Source organism: Hemiscyllium ocellatum, chromosome 39 (genome assembly GCF_020745735.1).
Source record: "Hemiscyllium ocellatum isolate sHemOce1 chromosome 39, sHemOce1.pat.X.cur, whole genome shotgun sequence".
Lineage (NCBI taxonomy): Eukaryota > Metazoa > Chordata > Chondrichthyes > Orectolobiformes > Hemiscylliidae > Hemiscyllium > Hemiscyllium ocellatum.
The window spans coordinates 13,172,767-13,192,029 of record NC_083439.1 but is presented as its reverse complement, the minus strand read 5'-3'; the positions used below and the strand labels follow the sequence as shown (position 1 = coordinate 13,192,029).

Sequence of the window (19,263 nt, the reverse complement as noted above, 5' to 3'; positions counted from 1 at the left end):
CCCCCAGCCCCAGCTCCAGCTCCAGTCCTACACCAGGTCCTAGCTCCCAGCCTTGCCGGATTTTCACCATCCCTCCAGATCTCCCCCTCTCTGCGGATGAAAGATCAGTCCTCAGCAGGGGCAAATAAATTTAAGCTTATTCCTGATGAAGGGCTTATGCTCGAAACGTCGAATTCTCTATTCCTGAGATGCTGCCTGGCCTGCTGTGCTTTGACCAGCAACACATTTGCAGCTGAAGAATGTGTATCCTGTTTCAATTCTTGGTGTCTTGATGTTTCTGTCCAATTAGTTTTGTCACAGGCACTTTTCTCTCACAATAGAGGTACAGAGAGCACTAGCTTTAGCTGGTTCCAATTCTGCAGTCAAAAGTTCATCTCCATGTCTCTGCCAAAGGCAGTTCCTTGAGACATAAGCTGGTTTGTGTGTTTCCATGTCTCATTTCGTTGTCTCCAAGCTTGATATTAGGAGAAAAACCAAAGAACTGCGGATGCTGGAAATCAGAATCAGAAAACTCAGCAAGTCTGGCAGGATCTGTGGAGAGAAAGTAGAATTAACATGTGAGCCTACTTCAGAACTATACAAACTGTCCAAAGTTCTGAGGAAGGGTCACTGAACCTGAAAAATTAATTCTGCTTTCACTCCACAGACGAAGCCAGACTTGCTGAGTTGATAAAAGGAGATGTTTTCATCTCCACTATGTGACATATACTATACAGACGTAAATAAAACTGGATAAAAGTCTTTCCATGCCTGCTGTTGAGTAGTATCAGTTTCCTCTGATGAAAATGTAACTTCAGTCACAGTTTTGTTTATTTCATGTTGCTTCATGAAATTTGACGAAGCTGTATGGTTAAGCAATTGGCAAAATCATTTGAAGTCAGTGATTTTTTTTCAAACATTGTTTCAGTTCATTAAAGGCTGAGGTGTAAAATCAAATGAAGGGATTCAAAAATCAATAGTGAATGTTTTATTTCTTAATGAAATCTAGACTGTTTACAGAAACATACCTCTTCGGTTAATGTGAAAATAGTGTGTGTAAATTCTCTAAGTTGAGTGTGTATTCTCACTAGAATGGAATATTATAAATCAGTGCATTACCTGTGCATATTCGTACATCTTTGCGAAAGGACACAGTACTAATGTGCATTCACATATTACTGTATACCAGTATATCTTTCCTTGATGGTATCATAAACCTTCTTGTCAGGTAATTATCTGTGGAATTTGGAGGAAGTTAGGAGCACTGATGTATTCAGATCAACCCTTCATCTGTAGGTGTTTGTTGCAGGACTATTTCAAACGTGCTTGTGGCATTGATCTCCAAAACTGGAAGTTTTAACTGCTTGAAACGTTTTCAGTTCTGGGTAAAGTCCAGGCAGTGTAATTATGTGCTGTAAACATACACTACATGATACCAAACAGCGGCGGTGGGATAATGGTGCTGTCTATAGTTTGAAGGGGGAGCCGGAACTTCGTGCAGCCAATCGTTAGAGTTGTGCTAATGTCTGCATCTCAGCTGAGGTCTCCCAGCTCGGGATAGGCTCAGCCAGGACATCAGTCCTGTTTGTTGCTGCGTTTCTGGCATTCTGGAGCACTTCCAAATGGTTGAACTCAGGGCAGTGCTTAAAGTTGTGTGGCCCGTGCATGTGAATGTTCACTTGAGAAAATAAGAGGAGATTAACAAACTAATTGAATACAAATGAAGGGCTTGTATTATCAAAAAGGGTTGAACGGGTTGGGCCTATACCCATTGGAGTTGAGAATGAGAGTTGATGTTATTGAACCATGTGATCTTGAGGTGACATGAAATAGTGGATTCCAGGAGGATATCTACTCTTGTAGGACAGACTAGAACTCGGGTACACTTAACTGATGGACCTGGACCTGGATCTGATCAACACAGCTGTCCCAAAGCCTTAAGGGCAATCTCGTACCCCAGTGATACCAAAGCCACACAAAGCTCAGGTCAGACGGAGAGGCACCAGAATACCTCGCTCACAGGAGAGCAACAAGGAAACATCTATCTGCCAAGCAAAGAGACACTCTCACCTACCCTCGAAGAGAGCTGGAATCTCCTGATCCAGTTACGAACTGATTGATGCTACCAAACGCTTTATTGTATCGACATTCAGGACATTTCTTCTGATAACTGCTTTGCAATTATCACCATCGTAACTTGATTACTTGACAATCAACACCATTGTATTTTCGCTATTTTTAATTAGCATCATTGTACTGTATTCCTATAAAAACTGTCTTGATTCTCAACTTAGGGAAGAGAGCCTTTGATCTACCTGGACAGACTGTCAGTTCTGTGTCAGCTGGGTCAACTTCTCTTCCAGTGATATCGCTTATAATAAACAGCTTGTCAATTTCACCCAATCTGGTTTGTGTGGCCTCTGTTCAATTTTTCAACATAATCTAAATGAATTTAGTTCCATTTGCCTCATATCTATTAGTGGGTGGCACGGTGGCACAGTGGTTAGCATTGCTGCCTCACAGCGCCAGAGATCCGGGTTCAATTCCCGCCTCAGGTGACTGACTGTGGGGAGTTTGCATGTTCTCCCTGTGTCTGCGTGTGTTTCCTCTGGGTGCTCCGGTTTCCTCCCACGGTCCAAAGATGTGCGGGTCAGGTGAATTGGCCATGCTAAATTGCCCGTAGTGTTAGGTAAGGGGTAAATGTAGGGGTATGGGTGGGTTGCGCTTCGGTGGGTCGGTGTGGACTTGTTGGGCCAAAGGGCCTGTTTCCACACTGTAAGTAATCTAATCTAATCTAAACCCTTCCTATACATGTACCCATTTAGATGCCTTTTAAATGTTGTCATTGTACCAGCATCTGGCAGCTAATTCCATACACGCACCACCCTCTGTGTGAAAAAGTTGCACCTCATGTTCCTTTTAAATCTTTCCCCTCTCACTTTAAACCTATGGTCTCTAGTTTTGGACTCCCCTACTCTGTGGCAAAGACCTTGTCTATTTACCCTATCCTGCCCTCATGATTTTATAAACCTCTCTAAAATCTCCCCTCAGCCTCCAATGCTCCCGAGAAAATATCTCTACCTATTCAGCCTCTCCCTACAGCCTAAACCCATCAACCCGAGCAACGTTCTTGGGAATATTTTCTGAATCCTTTCAACTTTAACAACATCTTTCCAATAACCAGAAAGAGGTATTCCAAAAGTGGCCTAACCAACGTCCTGTCTAGCGGCAACATGACCTCGCAACTCTTATACTTAATGCTCTGACCTGTAAAGCCAAATGAAACAAAGACCTTCACTGCCCTCATGTGAACCAGCAGAAATATATGTGCTAGTGCACAAGGGGAGCTGTGATGGAAAATGTTGGGTATTAGAGAGAAAGAATGAACTGGGGTCAAAGTGGTTCCCTGATTCTGCTATATATTTAAATGATGGTTCTCCTGCTTGTAAACAAATATGATTAGTTTTGCATGATCATAAAATCAGATTTCCAATCTAATAAAAGTGCAGCATTTCACTGAGTATCTATAAGCAAGAACTACTATTAACAGTCAAGCCTGCATTCTTACGTGTTACAAATAGACCTGGAAAGCCTCAGTATACCTGTAAAGGGCAGGCATCAGTTAATTGATTAAAATTTTCGATTTAATTGGAACAACTCAATCACCCGCTCCCAATTTGAAACAATGAATCTTACTGAGTTTTTTCCTTTTTCTTCCGAGTGACATTACAAAGTTTCTTCAATAGTAGGACTGTCAGCATTATAACCATGAGGAACAGTGATAACAGGAAGATCATCACATCTACACAATAGTAAGCATACCAGGGGAGTCGGTAAGACTCTGAGCGTAAATGTGCTGCCCCTTTGTGTCGGGCAACATATTCAACCCAGAAAATAGCTCTCTCCATTGGAGACTCGGGTTGGTCTCTGTGGAGAGCAGAGAGTTTCTGCATGTTCTCCCGATAAGAGGTGTTATATATAACCTCATTAAGTGCCTGCAATAGATCTGTTGACTGCATGTTTGCGACATTAATCACTTTTGCTGCACCTCTGACTTCAAGTCTGAGTAAATTATCAAACTGGTCATAAAATAGAGGTATGCCAACTACTGGCACTCCATGATAAATGGCTTCATAAACTCCATTGGTGCCACCATGAGCAATGAAGGCTCGTGTCTTTGGGTGTCCCAGTAGATCATTCTGAGGGATCCATTTTGCCAGTAAGGTATTATTTCCAATGTTGGGAGGGGTCTCTCCATTGTGTCTCCAGATAACCTTCTGAGGCACTTGAGCAAGAGCCTCTGCTATTTGCATTGTAATATGCATTGGCAAAGAGTTGACAATGGTCCCCATTGACATGACAATAATCCCATGTTCCCCTGAGGACTGGACAAACTCCTCAAACTCTGCCTCTAGAGGTTTGGATGGTTTACACTGGAATCCTCCAACATAAATAATATTTGGCATGGTGGGTCTCGGGAAATCAAATATAAAATCTACTCTCATCAGCCACACATCTGCACTGAGAAGAATAGTCTCAACGTCTGTGTCTGGGCCCAGATAGCGATGGCAGAAATCATTGTACATTGGATATGTTAGAAAATTTACAATTGCTAGTTGAACAAGATTTAGGATAACATTTTGTGTTCTTTGGAGAAAACTCATTTTGTCTGTCAATTGAGAGCCCGGAATTGGAACATAGGAAGCTGGTGATGGGGCAGAGATGAAATGAGCTTCTCCACTGGTGATCCATCGAACATTATATACCAAAGGGAGTTTTAAATAATGCGCAAGCATTGGACCTGTAGGAAATACAGGATCAGTAAGTACTAAGTCAAAGTTCTCATTTTCAAGTTGATTTAACACATTTTTGTTTTCAAAAATTGCAGTGTTTAAGTCCATCCCCCAATGGTGACAGGCATGCATAAAAGACATTGTTGCATATTGGAACTTAATAAAGCCCCATGGCGTCCAACCATCCTGTAAGGCTTCAAGTATGTTTTGTATCATCTCATTCATAACATCTTCACTATTATTTCTCCCCAATAATCCTTCCATTTCAATTACAATAGATTGATAAAGGTCAGGCCTCTCTTTGATGTACCATGATGATGAGAAATAAAGCACAGTGAAGTTGTGCCCACGGAGTTTCAGTTCTTCCATTAAAATTCTCATATTGACCCAGTGACTTCCATCAAGCGGGACAACCAATATATTCGCTCCCTGGGTAATTGGGCAGGAGAGGGTGAAGCAGATAGTAAGAATGCATGCAACCTGGAATCTATTCTTCCACGCAAGACAATCCATGTTAACTGCAAGTGACATCCAGATCCTGTTGAAAAATTGAAGATATATTGCTAAAGGACATTAATCTCTCCAGCCTAGAATGCTTTCAGACCAAGTCACGTTTACATTCGAATGCTTAACCACAAGTTTGGATCCAGCAAACACTACCAATATAAACATTTGCCTGAAACATGAGACAATGATGAAACATGATATAGCCGTGGTAAAAGTTGTTTTCCATATCCAAACAGTGTATCTTCCGTGTTTCTGCTAAATGCTAATACAACGCTGGCTGGTTGCTTGGGTCACTGAAAATTTCCCGACAGCATGTATTCCAAGTTTTAGGTTCCTGACTGAATTAGAATATATGTATTAGGTTTAAAAAGGATATCAGAAGAAAGATCAGAAGTAGGATCTTTTAAACTTACTTAGTCCTTCAGTAACTGTGTTGCTGGAACAGCGCAGCAGGTCAGGCAGCATCCAAGGAACAGGAAATTTGACATTTCGGGCATAAGCCCTTCATCATTCCTGATGAAGGGCTTATGCCCGAAACGTCGAATTTCCTGTTCCTTGGATGCTGCCTGACTTGCTGCGCTGTTCCAGCAACACATTTTCAGCTCTGATCTCCAGCATCTGCAGACCTCACTTTCTCCTAGTCCTTCAGTAAGACAATCATTGGACTGTATCAACTCCACGTTTCACTTGTCGCTTGGTTTTGTAAGTGCCCCCAAATCAAACAATACCAGTCTCGAATGTACTTCACAGCTGAATGCCAACAGTTCACTAGCGTACAGAATTCCAAAGATACCTCTGTGAAGAACTTGGCTTATGGAATTCAGCATTTCACAAAGTCTACTTAAAGGATTGAAATTCTACAACTGATTGAAAGCTCCCTCACCAAGGGTTTTTCCGGCAACTAACAACTTTTGGTCAAGAGCAATTAATTTTGTATCTGTGATCTATATTGGGGAGACAGGCGACCTACTTGCGGAACGTTTCAGAGAACACCTCTGGGACACCCGGACCAACCAACCCAATCACCCCGTGGCTCAACACTTCAACCCCCCCTCCCACTCCACCAAGGACATGCAGGTCCTTGGGCTCCTCCATCGCCAGACCATAGCAACATGACGGCTGGAGGAAGAGCGCCCCATCTTCCGCCTAGGAACCCTCCAACCACAGGGATGAACTCAGATTTCTCTGGTTTCCTCATTTCCCCTCCCCCCACCTTGCCTCAGTCTAATCCCTTGACCTCAGCACCGCCTTCCTAACCTGCAATCTTCTTCCTAACCTCTCTGCCCCCACTCTGGCCTATCACCCTCACCTTGACCTCCTTCCACCTATCGCATTTCCAACGTCCCTCCCCCAAGTCCCTTCTCCCCACCTTTTATCTTAGCCTGCTGGACACACTTTCCTCATTCCTGAAGAAGGGCTCATGCCAGAAACATCGACTCTCCTGCTTCTTGGATGCTGCCTGACCTGCTGTGTTTTTCCAGTAACACATTTTCAACCCAATAGAAGTCAAGCCCTATGATTCTTACAAGACAACATATAAACAAATCGTTTTGTCTTATGTTGTAGTTGTATGTGCGATTAAGGCAAGAAATATCTGTATTTGTTTGGATATCTGTACTCAGAAAGGATCACCATGAGAAAGGATTAAGTTTTGAGTCTTTGTTATAGGAGGATTGATTTCCCGATGTTGCGATTGAACAAGTACAGTTGGTCCTGTTATAACCCAGTAGTTCCATTGTTGTGCTCCCCATCTTACAAGAAAATCGCATAAAAGCAGCACCATTTAAACTAGTTGGGCCAGAATTGTGTTAAACCAATACACACTTTAAACATTCGCATGTAGAAACAGTGTCCCCAATTCATCAATTGCATTATTGCGAATTCACATTAATAAAACTGGCATTATAGAAGAATGTAGGTGGATACCAGGAAGCTGGAAGAACACAGCACGCCAGGCAGCAATAGTAGTTTGAGAGGTTGATGCTTCAGGTGTATTCCTGAAGAAGGGCTTATGCCCGAAACGTCGAATCTCCTGCTCCTTGGATGCTGCCTGACCTGCTGCGCTTTTTCAGCAACACATTTTCAGCTTCGGGTGTATCCCTTCTTCAGGACTGGGAGTGGGTGAAAGGGTAGCTTCAGATAAATGGGGTGGCGGGGGCCACCCAGTACCCTGTAATTGAATCCCCAGTTCAGCTTCCTTTCTCAGAGTTTGCTAATGAGAGTACCTGTCCATTTTTAGTAATCTCTATCTTCCATTCTTCAGCCAACTTCAGAATTCAAAGTGCTCCAATTTAGCTCTTCATAAGGGACTCAAAAGTCAATATAAATAAGGTACTTTGGTATTTTTTTTTGTCACCATTATAGTTGAGTCTTTAAATTATTCTATCAGATATCCAAGCTAACTCACAATCATCAGCTGAAAAGCAAAAACATCACAGCAACAGGTTATAGTCTGACAGGTTTATTTGAAACCACAAACTTTTGGAGCCCCAGGCAGTCAATGAGAAAGAATACATCGGACACCAAATTCATAGCCAAAGATAAAAAGGTTCATACAACTTTTGCAAATGTATTGAACAAAATTAGATGGCTATTAATTCTTGAAACAGTTAGAATGTAGGTACAGATTTTGATTAATATGTAAATCCCAGAATTTATTTTCAAGTCACTGCTCCAAGATAACTTCAGCTTTTATCAGAATAAAGGTGTGTGTGTGTGTTTGGGCACATTCTTGAGAGAGGGTGTGTGCCTGAGAAGAAATGTGAGAGTGATGCATAATATGTGTGTGAGAGTGTGTGTGCTTGAGAAACAGTTTGCAATGTGTGTGAGGACATTTATGCCTGTGAGAGAGTGTGAGTGTGAGTGAGTGCATGTGTGAGAGAGGGTGTGTATGTGTGTCTCTGTGCATGGGTGTGTGTATTTGTCCATGTGCATGACTGTGTGTGTGAGTGTATAGTCTGTTGGGGTCACCTGTCATGAGACGAGCCCAAGATCCCAGGTGAGGCTGTCCTCATGCGTAATGAACATAGCTACAAGCATCTGTTCGGAAATCTGCACTGTTGCACGTCCCAAAGTCTGCCTTGGAGAACATCTTCCCATAAATCCGAGGCTGATCAATGTCATTTTAGCTTTCATTATGATGTTTACTTAGAGTATATTACTTACAGTGTGGAAACAAGCCCTTCGGCCCAACAAGTCCACACCGGCACACCGAAGCACAGCCCACCCAGACCCATTCCCCTACATTTACCCTTTCACCTAACACTACAGGCAATTTAGCATGGCCAATTCACCTAACCTGCACATTTTTAGATTGTAGGAGGAAACCAGAGCACCCTCTGGTGCTCTGAGGCAGCAGTGCTAACCACTGTGCCACCATGCTGCCCATCATTGTGAGTTACTCATTTCCTGATAATGGATGTTAGTCCAACCAATCTATCATTTTCTGGCTTCCCCCTCAAAACTTCCTTAAAGATGGAGTAACATGCACAGTTTTCCCAATCTAAAGGAACAGTTCCCAAGAGAATTTTTGACAATTAGATTTTAGATCTCTGTCATAATGTTGTTTAGAAAGAAATGCACTTCCGCATTTCAGATTTGCAATTGACTATTCACCACAAAAGAAACCAATTTTAACTTGCAATTGATTAAACTGTTGCATCAAGAACTTATGATGTTTCACTTACTGATGAAGACCCAAAGGAGTTCTGTACAATATTAGTATTCCCGATTGCTGAGAGTTCAACGAATATAAAAGTATACTTACGTTATTACAACTGATCAATCCAGAGTCTATTTGAGTTTCTGATTATGAAATAGACTATGTTTGGCAAGGATCAATTGTTGCCATGGCAGAGGTGTCACTTGATATGGAATTTTTTCTGCGTCATTAGCAGCTGTAGAATTAAACCATCATTGGAAATTTTCACAGAGATTTCCAATGTATATTAGCACATGGACAACAGTTTCCACCAACATTAACAAAATAAGTATTCAGTCAATTTAGAGTAAGACTGATCAGGATTGCTAATTGGAAATGCTAAAATGTTTGTGGGAAAATTGCTTCTGGTGGGAATTGTAAGCTTTGTTTCCTCATGATCTGATCTGCTTACTTACTGGGACTCATTTTACACCAATAATGCATGCATGGTTTACCATGAAACAGGTAGGAGCAAATTACTGCAGATGCTGGAATCTACGGAAAACAAAAAGAAATGCTGGGAATCACAGTAGATGAGGCAGCCTCCGTGAGGAGAGAGCAAGCTAATGTTTGTAAATTACATGACTTCATCAGAGGTCCAGATGAAGAATCATCTGGACTCAAAACATTAGCTTGCTCTCTCTCCAAGTATGCTACCTGACCCACTGTGATTTTTTGTTATCTTTACCATGAGATATATTATCATTAAAATACAAGATAGATACATATACAACTTTACAAAACCTCTAATATTCCAAGTAACCTTACAGTTCTCAAATGTCTACGTCCACACACTAATTTAATGTCTGCTTTGGGAGCGTAAGATGTTGAAAAGTGTATACTACCCCGATTACAGATGGTCAAACTGAAGTTGAGTCTGTTCTTCCTATTCCCAATGTTCCTGCTTCTTGGTCCCAATGTTCTCTGGGCTGTGCAAGAGACCCCTCTGATATAATTGGCTTCTTTTAACTAGCTATCCAGATCATTTCTGAGTACAGTGGCTTAGTAGTCGTTTGCAGTACACATGGGCATTTACTTGATCAGATCTCTTTTAAATGGGAATACTCAGGGCAGTTTGAGGCTTGCCTTCACGCTTCTCTGTTCCCAGACCCAGGGCTCTCCCAGTCAGGTCGAGGGAAGGGCAGAACTCAGGCAGTTGAACTTCTGTTTTTTCCACTGAGACAGGCATCAGCTCATGACGGATGCTGTCAAACAGGATTTTGCCTGGGGTTTAAATGTAAGTCTATTCCATGGACTGAGGTGCTGTCAGGACAAGCTGAATGGTTTGCGACAACTGCCAGTTTCAGTCCATTTTTAATCTTATATTCCACAAACTCTCCATGATGTGGCTTCCATTGACACTGATGCCCTGTCTGTAACCCCTTCTCTGAGCTGTGGGTGAAGTAGCCTATCTCTGTGCTCCTATTGTTAGAAGGTCCCCACCAATCCTCTGTAATCTTTACACTCATATAACAAAGAGTCGAGTTCCCACTGAGTTTTCTGTACATTGTGAGTTACTCATTTCCTGATAATGGATGTTAGTCCAACCAATCTATCATTTTCTGGCTTCCCCCTCAAAACTTCCTTAAAGATGGAGTAACATGCACAGTTTTCCCAATCTAGAGGAACAGTTCCAAGTGAATTTTTGACAATTAGATTTTAGATCTCTGTCATAAAGTAGTTTAGAAAAGAAATGCACTTCCACATTTCAGATTTGCAACTGACTATTCACCACAAAATAAACTAATTTTAACTTGCAATTGATTAAACTGTTGCATCAAGAATTTATGATGTTTCACTTACTGATGAAGACCTAAAGGAGTTCTGTACAATATTAGTATTCCCGATTGCTGAGAGTTCAACGAATATAAAAGTATACTTACGTTATTACAACTGATCAATCCAAAGTCTATTTGAGTTTCTGATTATGAAATAGACTATGTTTGGCAAGGATCAATCTGTTGCCATGGCAGAGGTGTCACTTGATATGGAATTTTTTTCTGCGTCATTAGCAGCTATAGAATTAACCCATCATTGGAAATTTTCACAGAGATTTCCAATGTATATTAGCACATGGACAACATGTTGAGTAACAATTTCCACCAACATTAACAAAATAAGTATTTAGCTGCAAATGTGTTGCTGGTCAAAGCACAGCAGGTTAGGCAGCATCTCAGGAATAGAGAATTCGACGTTTCGAGCATAAGCCCTTCATCATAGTCAATTTAGAGTAAGACTGATCAGGATTGCTAATTGGAAATGCTAAAATATTTGTGGGAAAATGGCTTCTGGTGGGAATTGTAAGCTTTGTTTCCTCATGATCTGATCTGCTTACTTACTGGGACTCATTTTACACCAATAATGCATGCATGGTTTACCATGAAACAGGTAGGAGCAAATTACTGCAGATTCTGGAATCTACGGAAAACAAAAAGAAATGCTGGGAATCACAGTAGATGAGGCAGCCTCCGTGAGGAGAGAGCAAGCTAATGTTTGTAAATTACATGACTTCATCAGAGGTCCAGATGAAGAATCTGAGTTTGTCTTGCCTACCTTAGTCTATGTGCCAGCACAATACTGGCCCTAAATCTCTCATGAGCTTGGCAGCTTTAACCTCTTCTGTCTGTCCTGTCCCTTCGTGCCAATTCATCTCACAGTGTCCTCCTTCCCTAGCCAGTTCTTTTACCTTTGGGTGGTGTGGTCTTACAGTGGGCTGTAACTTTCTCTAGAATGTTTTTGCCATGAATAGCTGTTTTAAGTAAACTCTCTGAACAGATCACTGCCCTTTTCCCGAAAAATCTCCAGTTGTTCTACCACAAACTCCACGGCTGCTAATTCTGTACTTTGTGCCCCCATATTTACAGGAAGATTAACTGTCCTGTCTCTCACACCCCACTTTAGATACTTCATATCAACACCAAACCATTGGCCCCCACTGCATAATAGGAGCGTCAATAATTTTTTTTGAATCATCGACCCTGTCAATGTTAAGATCTCCCCAACAATATCACTCCCACCTTTTAATTGCAGGTTAAAAGGACCTGTTAGGGTTCTTAGTACCAAAATTGACCATTCATGAGGCTGGAGGGTGGATTTGGAGCCTGGGTTTCCAGATTCCATGTTAACTGTGCTAATGGGCTCTTTGTTTCTCGCCCTTCTAGGAGGGTATGGTACCTTTTTCCAGGGTGGGAGCCCTGTTGAGGGCACTCCTGGGCAAAGTGTCCTAACTGGCCACATACTAGCTAGGAAACACCACCTCGACCTGCCCTGTCATTCTGCACAGTCCTGAGCTGCTTGGGACAGCTCTGGTCTGCCCCTCATTCCTCCAGGCTATTGGGGTCATCCAATGAATTGCTTTTCTTTTTGATGTCTCCTACATTTCCCTTTCCCATCTCTGAGCCGTCTGACATAGGAGCCATGCTTCTGTGTGAGCATTATCATTGGGTCCCATGCTGACTGCTGTATGCTTTGGAAAATCAGGATTCTTAGCCAATTCAATTTTGAAGGCTGTGCAGTCTTCTTCCTTCCTCTGTGAGGCTTTGTGAAGATCTTCAGCCAAACATCCTGATCGAATCCCATTGTACCCTGTTCGCAGAGTCCCTCTACCAGTGTTTGAGTATTCGGAGAAGAGCTCATCCTACACTACAGTCACAGGCTAGCAATGCAGGGTTCCTTTTCTCATTTCGCAACCCCTGTTCTACCGGGATCTGGTGCATTCAGTGGAAAAATTCTACTTGATCACCTGGTTTCAAAGCTGGCTGCCCTTTCATCATATCCCGCAGCATGACTGACATTAAAGGGCGTATTGTTTTGTAGGGCCGTAGGAATTTTCAGTGTTTCCCTCTGTGCTGGATCTAATAGTAACTAAGGGGTTCTTTGGCAAGTTTGTTGGGAACAGTGCACTTTTCAGGGTGTGCAGATGAGATGTTGGATTCAAATTCTGGAGTTGGGTCATATTTGTCTCGATGATCTGTCCCTTACCTATGCTGCCAGACTCCCTCATTGAGAGCATCCAAGCCAGGGTGCCCTTTCTGTCCAAAAAGCATGAACTATCCCTGCTTTGCTTTTAGCTACACTTCCCCTTGCTCAATTTTCCTTAAGCATTAAGTATGTTCTACAGCTTTTCCTTGCTGTGTCATATTAGCCAGCTGGTATACTGCCCGTATTCCACTATGTAGATGTTCCCCGGGTCTCGCAGTTGGGTGATTTGCTGCTGGTTTTGTTATCTGAATAATCCTGCCTTTCTTTCTGATGACCCAAGCTGTCTATCCTATTTTATGATCCTCCAACCAGGTAACATATCCTCTACACTGTACCCACCTGTCCTCTGCCTCTTTGCTCAATACTTCAATATTGCTTTCAGCTGCAGCTTTCTCCCTGCTGCAGGATTCTGACAGCCTGATGCAAGCTCTTCATTTCAGTTGTAGCACTTGCTATTGCAGTCTCCTTTTTCACTCCACCCTTTACTATACCTTTAGTGCTTTCCTTCCACAACTTCTCCCAGGCCCCTGGGCCCTCTCAGGAAACTGTCAAACTGATCTTCCACAGACCCACTGTTTCACAATGAGCGTGTGGATCAACATAAACCATGTCTCCTGCTCTTTAGGTGTCATTATTCCAATACAGATGTTTCGACTGATTTAATACCCAGACGTGTGTTTAACCCCAATGCTTTTACTCTATGAATCTGACAATGGAATCTGGGTCCCTGCCCTAATTTCTGGCTCCTTGCCAAGCTACAGATCCCTGACTCTGTCGCCAACTGCTTTTACACTGGCACCCTGACCGAATCTTTGAATCCTTGCCACTCTCTCTTGCTTGGGAGAAAGTGAGGACTGCAGATGCTGGAGATCAGAGTTGAGAGTGTGGTGCTGGAAAAGCACAGCAGGTCAGGCAGCATCCGAGGAGCAGGACAGTCAACATTTCAAGCAGAAGCTCTTCATCGGGAAGAGCTCTTCCTGCTCCTTGGATGCTGCCTGACTGGATGTGCTTTCCCAGCACAACATTCTCAACTCTCTCTTGCTTGTCAAGGATATGGCAGCTGTCTGAGTTTGGGGTCCAGCTTTCACTGAATTCCTATTCTAATCCCTCTAAGTCTGAGGTATGATAAGCAAAGTACATTTGACCCTTCTGACACAACAGGAGATAGGTCTTAGCCATCTGGTGGTTTGACTCCAGAGTTTCCCACACCATTTACCAACGTCTAGTACCTGTTCTCCTCTTCAGAACATCGGCTTATTCCCTGATTACTGGTTCTCATGTGTTCCCTTTTGGTCTTGGCCTTTGCATTGGGCAGCTGTGTTTCAGCTTTTGTATCTTCTGCCTGACAGAAGAGATTGGAAGAGATCAAAACCTGGCTAGGAGGGGTCTTTGATGATGTTTGCTGCCTTTCCAAGGCAGCAAAAGGTGTGGGTGGAGTCAATGGGTGGAAGGTTGGTTTGCATGATAGACTGGTTTGGGTTCACAACTCACTGTAGTTTCTTTCAGTCCTGGACAGAGCAGTTGCTGTACCAAGCCATGGTGTATTCAGGTAGAATGTTCTCTATGGTGTATCTATAAAAGTTGATGAGAGTCCTTGTGGACATGCTGAATTTCCTTAGCCTTTCTTAGAGGAAGAAGAGGCATTGTTGTGTCTTCTTGATTGTTGCATCACTGTGGGTGACCCTGGACAGATTGTTGGTGATCGTCATTCTGAGGAACTTGATGTTGTCAACCGTTTCCACCTCAGCTCTGCTGATGTAGGTATGGGCATGCTCTTCTCCTTGTTTCCTGAATTCAATGATTAGCTCTTTCGTCTTGCTGACATTGAGGGAGAAATTGTTATCTTTACACCATGCCATCAAACACTCTATCTCTTTCCTGTATTCTGTCTGGTGATTGTATGATATCTGGCCTCTAACAGTGGTGATATCAGCAAACCTGTCAATGGAGTTCAAGTAAAATTTGGCCACGCAGTTATGCATGTACAGGGAGTACAGTAAGGGGCTGAACATGCAGGGCACCAGTGTTAAGGATCGTCCTGGAAGAGGTGCCGTTGCCTATCCTGATTGATTGCGGTTTGTGGATCAGTAAACTACCAGACAGAGTGAAAATGCTAGTCAGCTATTCTATATTTAGGAAGGACAGACATTTTGAGTGGGAGCAGCGGCTGAGTATAAACGAACCCGGGAGACTACAGCTAAGGTAAGACAGTTTGTTTTAAAATTACTTACCGGTAGCGGGCAGCGGTGTTTTTTTTCTCTCTTCACAGGAAGAGCAGGAGGAGCAGGGGAAGTGATGACTACCAGAGGGGCAGCCGGGAAGGAAAGCAGTGAGTATATAAATCAGGAAGGTGGCTAAACCCGAGATTCTACACCTGTAGTATCTCCCACCCACCCTCCTCCTCTAACTTCCTTAACTACACTTTTTTTTAAGGTAAGGATTTTCTATTTCTTTGCCAGTGACTGGTTAAAAATTTACTTTGTTTTTGTGTATATATATTCATTCTTTTTTAGGGAAAGACTATAGCAGAGAGGTATCAGAAAGTATTCTAACTCAAACCTGTACAAAGTAACTAAGTAATTAACTAAGCAGAGATGGCTGGTCAGGTGATGTGCTGTAGCTGTATGATGTGGGAGCTGGCTGATCCCATTGTGAATGGCAGTGACCACCTCTGCAGCAAGTGTTGGTTTCTGGAAGAACTCCGGATCAGAGTTGATGATCTGGAATCTGAGCTTCAAACATTGCGGCACATCCGGGAGGGGGAGAGTTACCTGGACGCTTTGTTTCAGGAGGCAGTCACACCTGGGAGATTAAGTAATTCACATTCAGCTAGTGATCAGGCACATCAGAGTGTGACTGTAAGTGAGGCAGGCAGGGGGAACCTGAGTTCAGGAGTGGAGGAGCCTCAGCCCTTGACCTTGTCCAACAGGTATGAGATTCTTGCTCCCTGTACGGATGAGGAAAAGGGCTCTGAACAGGATGAGCCAACTGACCACGGCACCATGGTGCAGAAGGCCATTCAAGAGGGGGGAGCAAATAGACAAGTAGCGATTATAAGGGATTCTATAATTAGGGGGACAGATAGTATCCTTTGAAAACCGGATCGGGAGTCTCGCATGGTGAGTTGCCTGCCCGGTGCCAGGATGCAGGACATCTCCGACCGGCTTGAAAGGATATTGGAGCAGGAGGGGGAGGATCCAGTTGTTGTGGTCCACGTTGGTACTAACAACATAGGCAAGACTAGGGTGGAGGACCTGTTTGGGGATTATGAAGCACTAGGCAGGTAATTGAAGTACAGGTCCTCAAGGGTCATAATCTCCGGATTACTGCCCGAGCCATGTGCCAATTGGCATAGGGATAAGAAAATTAGAGAAGTAAACACATGGCTAAGGGATTGGTTTGGGAAAGAGGGATTCCACTTCATGGGGCATTGGCATCAGCTTTGGAACCGGGGGGATCTGTACCGTTGGGACGGTCTCCACCTGAACCGATCAGGTACCAATGTTCTAGCGAAGAGGATAAATAGGGTGGTCAGTAGGACTTTAAACTTCTGAGTTGGGGGGAAGGGAAAGTGAAAGCGACAGGGAGTATGGAGTTAAATGGAAAGATAAGCAACAGGATAGCATATGTGCAGGCGGATCTAAACTCGAGGCAGACTGGGAATGCAGCAAAAAGGAAGGATAACTTAGGATATCTTATGACTTCCAATATCCCTAATGATAAAGTTAGCATTAAGGCACTTTACCTGAATGATTGTAGCATTCATAACAAAGTAGATGAACTAATGGCACAGATCATAGTGAATGATTATGATGTGGTAGGCATCACAGAGACATGGTTACAGGGGAGTCAGGACTGGCAGTTAAACCTCCAAGGATGTTCAACTTAACGAAAAGACAGGGAGGTCAGCAGAGGGGGTGGGGTTGCCTTGTTAGTTAAGAACAAAATTAAATCTATGGCACTAAATGACATAGCGTCAGATGATGTGGAGTCTGTGTGGGTGGAATTGAGGAACCACAAAGGCAAAAAAACCATAATTGGAGTTGTGTACAGAACTCCTAACAGTGGTCAGGACCAGGGACGCAACATGTACCGGGAAATAGAGAAGGCATGTCAGAAAGGCAAGGTCACAGTGATCATGGGAGACTTCAATATGCAGGTGGACTGGGTAAATAATGTTGCCAGTGGATCCAAGGAAAGGGAATTCATGGAATGCTTACAAGATGGCTTTTTGGAACAGCTTGTCATGGAGCCCACAAGGGAGCAGGCTATTCTGGACCTAGTGCTTTGCAATAAACCAGACTTTATAAAAGATCTTAAAGTAAGGGAACCCTTAAGAAGCAGTGATCATAATATGGTAGAGTTCAGTCTGCAGTTTGAAAGAGAGAAGGCAAAATCGGATGTAATAGTGTTACAGTTAAACAAAGGTAATTATGAGGGCATGAGAGGAACTGACAAAAATAGACTGGAAGCAGAGCCTAGCGGGGAGGACAATAGAGCAAAAATGGCAGGAGTTTGTGGGTATAATTGAAGACACTGTACAGAGGTTCATCCCCAAGAAAAGAAAGATCATCCAGGGAGGGATTAAATAGCCATGGCTGACAAAGGAAGTCAGGAAATGTATTAAAGAAAAAGAGAGATCCTATAAAGTGGCCAAGAGCAGTGGGAAATCAGAAGATTGGGAAGGCTACAAAAACAAACAGAGGATAACAAAGAGTAATAAGAAAGGAGAGGGTCAAATATGAAGGTAGGCTAGCCAGTAATATTAGAAATGATAGTAAAAGTTTCTTTCAATACATAAGAAACAAACGACAGGCAAAAGTAGACATTGGACCACTTCAAACTGATGCTGGAAGCCTAGTGATGGGAGATAAGGAAATAGCAGGAGAACTTAACAAGTACTTTGCATCAGTTTTCACAGTGGAAGACATGAGTAATATCTCAACAATTAAAGGGAGTCAGGGGGCTGAGTTGAGTATGGTTGCCGTTACAAAAGAGAAAGTGCTAGAAAAACTAAAAGGTCTTAAAAGTGATAAATCTCCTGGCCCCGATGGGATACATCCTAGAGTTCTGAGAGAGGTGGCTGAGGAAATAGCGGAGGCATTGGTTGAGATCTTTCAAGAGTCACTGGAGTCAAGGAAAGTCCCGGATGATTGGAAGATCGCTGTTGTAACCCCTTTGTTCAAGAAAGGATCAAGACAAAAGATGGAAAATTATAGGCCAATTAGCCTAACCTAGGTTGTTGGTAAAATTCTAGAATCCATCACTAAGGATGAGGTTTCTAAATTCTTGGAAGAGCAGAGTCTGATTAGAACAAGTCAACATGGATTTAATAAGGGGAGGTCATGCCTGACAAACCTGTTGGAATTCTTTGAAGAGGTGACAAGTAAGTTAGACCAGGGAAACCCAGTTGATGTGGTCTATCTAGACTTCCAAAAGGCCTTTGATTAGGTGCCACACGGGAGGCTGCTGAGCAAGGTGAGGGCCCATGGTGTTCGAGGTGAGCTACTGGGATGGATTGAGGATTGGCTGTCTGACAGAAGGCAGAGAGTTGGGATAAAAGGCTCTTTTTCAGAATGGCAGCCGGTGACAAGCGGTGTCCTGCAGGGCCGCAGCTGTTTGCATTATATATTAATGATCTGGATGGAGGGACTGGGGGCATTCTAGCGAAGTTTGCCGATGATACGAAGTTAGGTGGACAGGCAGGTAGTACTGAGAAAGTAGGGAGGCTACAGAAGGATCTAGACAGTTTGGGAGAGTGGTCCAGCAAATGGCTGATGGAATTCACCGTGAGCAAATGCGAGGTCTTGCACTTTGGCAAAAAGAATAAAAGCATAGACTACTTTCTAAACAGTGAGAAAATTCGTAAAGCCAAAGTTCAAAGTGATCTGTGAGTGCTAGTCAAGGATTCTCTAAAGGTAAACATGCAGGTTGAGTCCGTGATTAAGAAAGCGAATGCAATGATGTCACTTATCTCAAGAGGGTTGGAATGTAAAAGCACCGTTGTGCTACTGAGACTTTATAAAGCTCTGGTTAGGTCCCATTTGGAGTACAGTGTCCAGTTTTGGTCCCCACACCTCAGGAAGGATATACTGGCACTGGAACGTGTTCAGCGGAGATTCTCACGGATGATCCCTGGAATGTTTGTCTAACGTACGAGGAATGGCTGAGGATCCTGGGATTGTATTCATTGGAGTTTAGAAGATTAAAGGGAGACTTAATAGAAACTTACAAGATAATACATGGCTTGGAAAGGGTGGACACTAGGAAATTTTTTCTGTTAGGCGAGGAGACAGCCGTGGA

General features: G+C 43.1%; 1 protein-coding gene across 1 annotated transcript; it reads right to left on the bottom strand.

The window, feature by feature from the left end:
• Positions 1-1,041: 1,041 nt before the first annotated feature.
• Positions 1,042-5,310, bottom strand: LOC132834155 (UDP-glucuronosyltransferase 2C1-like). The gene is made up of 2 exons (XM_060852812.1): positions 5,253-5,310; positions 1,042-4,780 (listed from the first exon to the last, which is right to left on the bottom strand). Exon 2 carries the CDS (start codon positions 4,773-4,775, stop codon positions 3,672-3,674), a length of 1,104 nt encoding a protein of 367 aa, XP_060708795.1. The 5' UTR covers positions 4,776-4,780; positions 5,253-5,310; the 3' UTR covers positions 1,042-3,671.
• Between the last annotated feature and the right edge of the window lie 13,953 nt (positions 5,311-19,263).

What these genes read in the sequence shown, in the direction of transcription:
- LOC132834155 (XM_060852812.1), bottom strand. Translation starts at nt 4,775, where the DNA reads ATGCTTGCGCATTATTTAAAACTCCCTTTGGTATATAATGTTCGATGG.